Source organism: Sinocyclocheilus anshuiensis, unplaced genomic scaffold (genome assembly GCF_001515605.1).
Source record: "Sinocyclocheilus anshuiensis isolate Anshui unplaced genomic scaffold, SAMN03320099.WGS_v1.1 scaffold1415, whole genome shotgun sequence".
Taxonomy (NCBI): Eukaryota; Metazoa; Chordata; class Actinopteri; order Cypriniformes; family Cyprinidae; genus Sinocyclocheilus; species Sinocyclocheilus anshuiensis.
The window spans coordinates 252,779-264,074 of record NW_015536595.1 but is presented as its reverse complement, the minus strand read 5'-3'; the positions used below and the strand labels follow the sequence as shown (position 1 = coordinate 264,074).

At 33.6% G+C, this 11,296-nt stretch overlaps 2 protein-coding genes across 3 annotated transcripts in view; one reads left to right on the top strand and one right to left on the bottom strand.

Moving 5' to 3' along the window:
- Positions 1 to 1,495, top strand: part of LOC107703656 (cdc42 effector protein 3) — a 5,325-nt gene extending 3,830 nt beyond the window's left edge. For both annotated transcript variants that reach the window (XM_016506387.1, XM_016506379.1), the window contains exon 3: positions 241 to 1,495. In XM_016506387.1, the coding sequence (XP_016361873.1) occupies positions 303 to 875 (573 nt within the window). In that variant the 5' untranslated portion in view covers positions 241 to 302 and the 3' untranslated portion in view covers positions 876 to 1,495. The remainder of the gene's footprint in view (positions 1 to 240) is intronic.
- dnajc17 (DnaJ (Hsp40) homolog, subfamily C, member 17) overlaps positions 1 to 11,296 on the bottom strand; it is a 60,729-nt gene that overhangs the window by 15,963 nt on the left and 33,470 nt on the right. The window lies entirely within an intron of this gene.

Sequence of the window (11,296 nt, the reverse complement as noted above, 5' to 3'; positions counted from 1 at the left end):
ATGTAATAATTTCTTAAAATACAAAATAAAAGAATATATATATATATATATATATATATATATTATATTAAATTTTTTATCAACAAGTCTTATAGTAATTATAGTAATTATTTTTTTTTATATTCATTTTTGATAAATTGAATCATGCATCCTTGCTGAATAAAAGTGTTTATTAGTGTCGGGTAATTTTAACTACAATTATTGTGAGGTTTGATGACTTTTTCCTCTAATCTGTTCCAGAACCAAGCTTTCTGCCACCAGCTGACGCTCATCACTTGCTGTCTCACTGCTGAAGTCTTAAGATGCCCTTGGGGACGTCGTTACTCCGCAAACCCACGTCTGGACGCTGGCAGAGGAGGCAGTCGAACCGAAAGGAGGTTTTGTCGGTCAACATGATCAGCCTTCCTCTGGGTGATTTCCGTCACCTGTCTCACATCGGCACAGACGGACACACCGAAAGTTTCGGAGACCTGTCGTTCCTGAAGGAGGGCCACAGTCTCCTGCTGCAGAGCTCCAAGAGCGAGCAGAACCTGTTCCTCCCGCCGCCGCCCAAGCCGCCTCGCATCAACCTGGACGAAGCGGGCCGGTGCAGCCCGGTCTGGGAACACACCCCGGCCCATCAGAGGCAGAAGTGCAGCTCGCTTCCCCTCCTGGACATGGAGGAAGACGAGGACACGTGTTCACACACAGAGACGACTGGCATCAGCTGGAGTCCTGCACGCGGCAGCCTGAGCTCCGGACGGGATTCGACCCAAACCAACCCAGAGGAAACACAGCCGGACCAAATGGACTCGGCGTTCACGTTCAGTCTGGATCTGGGACCGTCCATACTGGACGCCGTGCTGCAAGTGATGGATAAAGTCCATCAATCGTGAACTGGAAACTAGGGCTGTCAAATAAAATTTCGAATTTTGATTATTTGTCGAATTAAAAAAAAAAATCCACATTCGAATACAAAAACGTTGTATTTGAATTAGGGATGGGCGGTATCTTATCGTTTGCGATATACCGGTAAAAATTCTCCCCACGATAAGAATTAAGGTCCTTGCACACATTTTCGTATGCGTTTTTTCATTTTTGTGTATCCGTTATCTTTTCCTATCAAAATTCTTGTTACGGATACGAAAACGCTAAAAATCGAACCTGATCTGAATTTTTTTTTATGATGGACGAAACTTTCGGAGGAAGTGTGTAAACGTGATTGACACAACGTGAGGTATTTATTTTTTAACGTGCGAAAATTTCGGACGAGAATTTCTGACTCTGTGTGCAAAGACCTTTAATCTTCCCGCGATAATAACGATAAAGCCTAGTTGTTGACATTTTTGTGTGCGACCATACGAAGCGACATGGCGGAAGACGGATGTGAAACTGAGGAAAATATCGGAGGAAGATATCGCTAAACGAGGAGCTCCTTCTACAGTCTGGAACTGGTTTGGTCAGGGCTGTACAGTGCGACAAAAATCGGTCTGAGCCTTGAATAAATGTACTATAGTAGCACAGTTTTGCATGTGTATGAGCTTGTTTACAAACCTGTTGTCCAACAAAGATATCATTTATTGACATGCTTTTTCTCCAAATTAACTTAACATAACATCAGTCGAGTGTTTGAAATAACTTTGTGATCGGACGTGGTTTCATATCACAGAATGAGCAGAAATCATACTATTTTATATTATTATATACAGTGATATGAATCATTCGTGATCCAGCTTCACTACAGAAGAAGTGAATATAAGGTGGTTTTTTTTTTTAAATCTTTGCAAATTACCTTTCCTAATAATATGCTAGTTAGCAAGTTCTGCGGCTAAAGTAAACAGTCTCATGAGAACGGCTCGTCACTCCATGGAAGAGAGGGGCGGGGTCAGCACAGCTCATTAGCATTTAAAGGGACATGCACCGAAACGGATGGCTGTGAATAGAGCTGTTTTTGACAGGGTAAAAAGGGTGTTGTTTTACACTACCATTGAGAAATTTTAACCAAAGTATGTTATAGACTTTTCATTAAGACCCTTAAGAATCATATCAACTTGTGGGAAATGGGCATCTGATGACCCCTTTAATGCTTTTGTTAGCCTATCCAGTTGAACCCACTAGATGCGGCGCTGCTCATTCAAAATATTGCGGAAAAAGAGAACATCAATGCAGAGATCATCTACAGCAAAACTGAAACCAAGTCGTTCACACAGAACGCATATTTATCGCATGTTCTATAGGGACATCTATCACCGTTGCACTCGCGTCTCGCACAAGAGCCACACGTTTAGAAAGCCATTTAAAATTAATGTAAGTTCAACTTTTAAAAAAAACAGGTTTTGAGACTTTATGGCGGTTTTTCCCCATCCCACTTCATCTCCTGATTTTAAATGAAAAACATACTCTTTGTGATTTGGTCCTTTGTATTAATACATACATGATGCTGTTTTGTTTCTAATTGTTTAAGCAACTTAATTAATTATATTTGGTTTATAAACATTATTTTAAACATTATGCACTTTTTTCAAAGATAGTCGTGTTATTTTATAACTTGGAATAAACGTGCATTAGTAATATTTTGCTCGATGCGCCCTCTTGTGGCCTCAGGAGAGAAGCCAAAAGCTTTTTTCCCCCTAATTGAAATTATGCCTTTTAAATTCAAATATAATTCGAATATTGATCATATTTAAGTACAAAACTCAAATGCTAATTTGACAGCCCTACTGGAAACTCGCTGCAGGAAGCTTGACGGAAAAGCAGCAGTTTCTGATCAAACATCTGAACTCTGGACAATAATAACAACACTCAAAACATTGCTCAAGACATTTCTTCCTGGAAATGCAGTGTGCATTCAGACCAGCATTTAGCTGTCCAAACCCTACACCCTTTTTTTAAGAAATACCCCCTTCGAATGAAGTCTGTTATTAATGTTGTGTAACAGTCTGACTGTCCACCATCAGATATTTCGTTAGTCAATGATTGCTGGAGTCTAGTTAATAATCAAGCAGCTTTTATTTGGCCTCTTCAAACTGTGATTTCCTTATCTGCTTTCAGAGCTTAAGTTCATTGCATTTACAGACTAAATGAACGCTCGTATGATCTATTATATCGAACTATATTATTTCTATAAGGCAAACCTGTAAGGTCAGTTCAGTGACAATCAGTGAGATTAACTATTAATATTAGTTTACACACTAGATCTACCAGTGAAAGGAAACAACACTGATTCCTTAATAAAATGTTTTGATGAAAATGTATGTATTTATATATGTACATATGCATATTATGTATATGTGAATATTTTATTTTTAATAAGCTGTGATTATATAAACACAATTAGGCACTTGATTGCTTAAAGTGCAACAAAACACTAATCAAGCCTGCTAGTGTTTTTATGAATGTAATAAAATATTTATTTTAAGAAAACAGCCATTAAGATTTTTTAAATGTTTGAAATGTAAAAATATTAAAAAATATTTTTATTATTTGTATATATATATATATATATATATATATATATATAAGTCCACTAAAAATACTCAATAACAAATAGCCTATTAATAATTCATAATTTTGTTAAAGTGAGCACAATTAGTGCTGATACTCTCAATCAATTCAATTAATCCTGAGCAATATTATATTATTTTTTGTTAACATATTGAATATTTATGTAATTTATAATAAATTATTTCTTATTATGTATTTATATATATATAATCATAATTTCAGCCTTTATGTGTATGCAATATTTATTTGTATATATATATATATATATATATATATATATATAAGTCCACTAAAAATACTCAATAACAAATAGCCTATTAATAATTCATAATTTTGTTAAAGTGAGCACAATTAGTGCTGATACTCTCAATCAATTCAATTAATCAATCAATCTGAGCAATACATCCGTCTATGACTGCAGGCCTGATGAGACTCGCTCCTGCTGCCTCAGTTCGGAGCACAAATGAGCCAAACGGCTTTAAAACGGCTGACTAACACAAACAGCTGCATTTTCAGCAGCTGAACTGAATGTTCTGTGTTTGCCGTCTATCTGTGAGTGAGTGAGAGAGAGAGAGAGAGAGAGAGAGAGAGAGAGAGAGAGCGAGAGAGAGAGAAAGAGAGAGCCCTTATACAGCACATGATCTCAGACACACACAACCAAACTGATGCTATTTCCGTATTTCTGTTCTCGTGACAGTTGGAGAAGTGAGGGAACACGATACTTCCACATGTGCATGAGGCTTTAAACACTACCTGCTGAACAAACAGAGCCGCAGGAGGCCTTCAGACAGACAACAGTCACGCACATGACAGACAGAGAGAGAAACTGACAAGACATCACTGCTGAGAATAACAAGGAATCTGATCCTGTCTAAAGCATGTGCGATAACTTCTGTACTGGCCAATCAGCATCCAGGACCAGAACTTGAATTAAAAATTTAAGTGAAAATTAATAATATAAAAATAAATTTTAAAATATGAACAAAAAATTTGTAATATTATTTTCCCCCTAAATGTAAGTGATATTACAGGTATTTTATTTATATATTTATTTTTATATTTTCCATTTTCATTTGATAAAAAGTCTTGTTTTCTGAAAACCTGATCAAAATTAAGTGAGTTTATGCTTAAAACAAGAACAAATATCTGCCAATGGAGTCAGAAAAATCTACTTTATACAAAAGGAAACAAGTTTATTTTTCCTAGCCCACTGGACAGTGTTCTTTTTTTAAGCATAAACTCACTTAATTAATTTATTTATTATCTTCTGTCATTTTGCATCTCAAGTAAATGCATCTTGACTGAAGAATGTTTATATATTTGTGCTGGAGAACAAGACCAAAACATAAGAAAGAAAGAAAAATCATGTTTTGCCACGCAAAATGTCAGTTTTGCAGAGACAGAATCTGTGTATTCTCATAAAACTCTTGTTTTCATTTACTTCAGAATAAAGTGACAAGATAAATCTTGTATTCTGAAAAACTGATCAAAATGAAGCAAGTTTATACTCAAAACAAGAACAAATATCCGCAAATACAGTCAGAAAAATAAACTTTAAACAAAAGGAAAACAAGTTTATTTTTCTGACCCAGTTAGGAGATCTTGTTTTAAACATAAACTAGACATTATCTCAATGTGCATCTCCAGTAAATGTATCTTAATTTAGGAATGTTTAGATATTTTTACTGGAAAACAAGACAAAAATACTAAGAAAGAAAATCGTGTTTTGCCATGCAAAATGTCACTTTTACAGCGAGAGAATCTGTGTGTGCTCCCGGCGCCTATTTATACTATAGTCGCACCGGTAGTGACATCATGGCTGTCGCCGGCCAACGAGTTGGTGTTCTGTTTTCTGAAAAAAGTGACTCAAAATGAAGTGAGTTTATGCTTGAAATAAGAACAAATATCTGCTAATGGGGGTCAGAAAAATAAACTTACATTTTTCTGACTCCACTGGCAGATATTTATTGTTGTTTTAAGCAAAAATGTGATTTTTTTTATTTTTTTTTTTTAAATAAATAATTTTTTTGTAATTTTGCATCATAAGTAAAAAATATCATGATTTAGGAATTTTTAGATATTTTTACTGGAAAACAAGACAAAAATACTAAGAAAGAAAATCATATTTAGCCGTGAAAAAAATGTCAGTGTAGAGAATCAGTGTATTTCAGTCTCACTTTCATTTATTTCAGAATAAAATGACAAGATAAGTCAAAGTTGTTAAAGTGACTCAAAATGAAGTGAGTTTATGCTTGAAATAAGAACAAATATCTGCAAATGGGGGTCAGAAAAAATAAGCTTAAATTTTTCAGACTCCATTGGCCGATATTTATTGTTGCTTTAAGGAAAAATGTGATCATTTTTTCAAAAAACAAGATTTTTTGTCATTTTGTATCATAAGTAAACATATCATGATTTAGGAATGTTTGGATATTTGTACTGGAAAACAAGATAAAAAAAAATACTGAGCAAGAAATCACTTTTTGCACTGGGAGACAATCTCACAAAAACACAGCAGAATATCATCCCAAATGCACAGATATGCATCTCAGATTAAAATATCCCTACCTTAAATCAGCGTTCTCACCACAAACTAACAGCACACCAGATCCCGCCAGCCTTCCCAGAAACCCCTCCGTCTGAGCAAAGAAAGCTTATTCCGGGGAGGAATGTGCTCTACAGATATGACTCCTCGAAATAGCATGTTGTGTCTGGCAGGAACGCCGACAGCGCAGAAAAACACACGTCTCTCAGACTCCCTGAGTTTGCACTTTTATCTGAAACTCTGGTTTACGAGCCAATGTGCCGGGAAGAGCAATTACGCAACGCTTCTCGCGATATCTGTGGAAGTGGTCGATTGACCGATCCATCGAGTGCTGGTCATCCCACACTGACCGCTGATGTGTGTGACTCACGTCTCTGATGAATTCCTCCACGTTTATGTTAATAATGCGTTAGAGTCTCAGCTCTGTGTTATTGATGGTTCTGGTCAGATATCATAGCAGTGTTTTGTTGTCCTGGGAGTAGAAATGAGAAATAGGAGTGTAATGTGTTTGTCACTTCGTTAAATAAATGAATCGTTGCGTGCACGATCTGGATCAAAAAATGCAAATGTGATTATTTTGTCATATAGTTCGATTGAAATTGGAAAGGTGGAATTATAAGCATTTATTTTTATTATAAACATTTTATACTTCTACTACTACTACAACTACTATTATTATTATTAGTAAATAATATTTATTAGTATTGTTAGTGTTCATAATAATTATTATTATTACTAGTAGTAGTAGTAGTAGTGGTATTAAATAATAATAGTATTTATTAGTAATGTTAGTGTTCATACATTTTATTATTATTTAATAATAATAATTACTATTATTATTCATTTAAATAATATGTAAGTAATAATTATAATTATTATTATTAATTACAATAACATTTTAAATTAATATGGCAGTATATTTAGTACTGTACTGTAAATAATTATAATAGTTCGTTTTATTTTGCAACAATAGTAAAATTGCAATACTAATGTGTATTAATTTATTCACCTTCAAACATTAAATCACTAAAAAAGATTTTTAAATGCTTCTCTTTACAAATGTAGTGAAATGGTTTATTTAGTCTATTAACAAATGTTGATTTATACAACTTAAAATGTTAAAAGGTAGACATTTAAAACAAAGATAATAAATAATACTCAAAAGTAATACTAGTAATAAATATTATTAAAATTATTATTCATAATATTATTAATTATAACAACATATGTTAAGTTTTTATAATAGAAGTGTTGTTCATTGTTGTTTACAATCACAAAATGCCATCTATATCATCGCACAGAGATATGATATGATTGTCTGCATAAAGTCATGTAAAGCAATAACAGATAACACATCCTCAAATCATCATTTAATCCCATGCAGACGCCAGCAGATGTTACAGAGAGAAGCATACACAAGTTTACATATCAAGAACATCAAGTGAAGCCAAAACTCGAGTGTGTGAAAACCCTGAGGTCAATGAAAGTGAATTGTGCAAATTTACGTTGATTTCTGTTCATTTCTGAATAAGCGCACCATCCCAAAACTCTTATTAGTCATTTATTTCACTCTCCAAGACGTTTCACAACCGTCCGTGCCTTCATATATCACGCAAGTCCTGAGAATTCATCACAGCTTGGAGCCGTGAAACCAAAGCCAATCCAAATAATCTAGATTTATGGTCAGAGGCGTGCGGAGGGAACAGTTAAATGTTACACGGAGGCCAATGTTTCTAAATAACTCAACAGAAGAAAATCCTGCTTCAGGCTCAAGTGTGTCTCTGAAGATGCCAGCGCACACTGTGATCATATACAGGATTCAGACATGAAATATGAAAATAACCATGTTAGGGCTGAAGGATACAATCAATTGCATTTGTACAGTGCTTTGGATTCAAAGCAGCTTTACAGAAAATCATGATGTTAATGTTAGTGGTCGACCGATATGGGTTTTTTGACAGCCGATACGATACCGATATCTTGGAAAGCAGGGTGGCCGATATAAAGCCGATATCATTTTATTTATTTTAATTCATATTTAAGAAATTTGAAATCATTTGAAAATGGATTAAAAAAATAAACGTGTAAAATAAACATACTTATACTCTAGAAGACAAAGTATTTTTCACAAATAAATAAATATTTAATAAATTATGATTAAAAAGGAAGTAAACACTGTAAGCAACAGGGCACTCAGTATTCTGGGAAGTCTGTGTGCATTGGGAATCATATTTTTTCAAATAAAGCCAAGGTAACACTCATTTTACATACAGCACACAGTGAAAATGACATGAATATGACGGTGGGTAAATGCATAAAGCGCAGCATAATTTGAAAAAGTTTGTCGATCGCGCGTCTCCAGTGAAGCTGAACTCTCCTCCTGTCTGTATTCAATTCACACGGACCGACCGTCACGCAGAGAACACGCGATCATGCAGGTCACATGCACACTTCACAAGATCTCATCTAGATTCTACTAAGTCTGCAAGGTTTGTGAAATTAAATGTTCATTAGTCATTCAAAGATTTGTTTAAATTATATAAATGCGTATTTGCGGAATGCTGACGGCAAACGAAAAAGTATTATAATGTTTGCCTTTAATAATATTAAAGCAATCGTTATAATACTTTTTTGTATACATTTTAATTCCTTTGTATAACCGTTCTATCTGATTATTAGACAGACTTCTATCCGTATTAGACAGAACTGAATGACGACAGCAAACAAGAGGGAGAATGTGAGCACTGTGTGTTCAGGCGCTGCCGCAGCCGCTCTCCACACCGTCAAAATAAAAGTCCCGCCTCGAACACATCGGCCAAACAGAAAAACTTATCGGCCGATACCGATATTTGAAAAATGGCAGATATCGGCCGATATATCGGCCTTGGCGATATATCGGTCGACCACTAGTTAATGTTTATAATATCTTAATATCTTCATGCATGCATCAGATTAGAGCTGGATGATGATAGTTATATTTTGTGATGATATAAACAATCAAGCAGTTAATATTTGCTATATGTTATATATCACTTTACATGAGTATACTGTATGTATGCAAATAAAGCATATATACTGTATATGTCTACCTAAACCTATAAGTTGTATAAATCAACATTAGTTAAAAAATGACTGACTTTTATAAAACTTTTTAAATTACTTAGAAATTCCTAAACTAGATTAATAAATGCACTAAATCAAAGTTGTTTATTACTACAGTAAAACCTTTTAACTACATTTGCAAAGAGAAGCATTTAAACATCTTTTGTTAATGATTTAATGTAAGAAAGTGATTAAATTAAGACATAAATATTAGTATTGCAATTTTACTATTGTTGTAAAATAAAATTATTATTACTTATTGCTTATTACTATAATTATTATTAAATATTATGTTTTACTTTACAGTACAATACCAATATACTGCCATCTTCATTTTTAAAATATTCAAATAAAATATAATTAAAAAACTAAATATTTAAAAGGCGACACTTTATTTTAAGGTGTTCTTGTTACATGTACGTACTATTGTCCTAACCATATAGTAAGTACATGTAGTTAATTAATATTACTCAGTAATTAAATGTATAATTACACTGTATTAGGGACACCTTAAAATAAAGTGCTAAATGACTACATTTAAATGTAACCAATTAAAATATTTAAAATAAAATCTTAAAATAATAAATAATAATAATTATTATTATTTATAAAAAGTATGAACATTAACAATAATAATACATATTATAATTATGTAATAATAATAATAATTATTATTATTATTATGAGAAGTTAGATGCTTATAATATCATAGTTTAAACTACAACTGAAATACGACAAAATAATCACATTTGCATTTTTTTGGGCCAGATCGTGCAGCCCTAAGTATTTACTCATCTTACTACCACGTTCTGCACGCAACGATTCATTTATTTAACGAAGTGACAAACACATTACACTCCTATTTCTCATGTCTACTCCCAGGACAACAAAACACTGCTATGATATCTGACCAGAACCATCAATAACACAGAGCTGAGACTAACGCATTAGACATCTCCATTAAACATAAGGGAATTATGGGATGCGGAGGGCCTGCATGTAGATCTGACCTCCCTGATGGGCGACACGACTCTGAGAGGCAGTAAATGTGAAAATTACCCTGTTTTTCTACACTTGCCTTTAGAAACCTGATGAAGCAATTCAGCATCAGATCCCTTAATAACATTCATGCACATTATTCTGGAAAACCCCAGAACTTGCATCCATTAAAACGAGTTAATTAACAGCCAAATGGAGTAAATGTTGTGCGCTGAGGATCGGCTCACTATAACACACTTCATGTCAACTGCTTTATGGATCCACCTTGCCTTATTTATCTACAAAAAAAGAAAAAATGTGATTTCAAGGCAGCTAACAGCACAAAACTAATTTGCACAATATTTTTGTGGAAACCGTGATGCATTTTATTTTTCAGGAGTTCAAAAGAACAGCATTTATTTGAAATTGAATTTTTTTGGAACATTATAAATGTCGCATTTTTAATCCATTTAATGCGCCCTTGATGAATAAAACGTACATTTTAAACAATATATTATACTTCTAGTGAACATTAAACAGAGATTCAAGAAAATATACAAACATCAGAAAACCAACAGAGTAAAACTCTTCTCAAACCTGCATCAGTTTTATTTTTTATAATTCTCTGTATCTGTGGCTTTTATCATTATTCAATGATATAACTGGAGGCCTGAAGCTCTTCTGCTGCTGGATTAGATTAAGTCCAGGTTAGAGCTGCCAGATGAACACTGATTCACAGCGACGGAGACATTAATGGATCAGGAACGGCTTCTTACTGATGCATTAACCATTATTTCAGTGCTTGTAGTTCAATATGGTATGGTATAAAACAGCAATGGTCTCATTATATTTTAACAACACATTTTATATTGAGAACCAGTCAGTAATTACACTGACAAGCCTATACAATAGAGTTATATGAAACCAACTAGCAACCCTTGTTTACTTTAGCAATCACTTAGTAACATGCTAAAACCACTCAGAACCAGGGTTATTACAGTTAACTAAAACTATAAACACAGTAAAATAAGATATAAAAATTTTTTTATTTCAGCTATAGTTGCCAAGGCCACATTTCACATTTTCGTTAAGTTTAAGTTTAACTGAAACAAATAAATTATTCACTTTTTAAACTAATTAATAAAAACTATATAGACATTTAAAAAAAAAAAAACTAATAAAAATGAC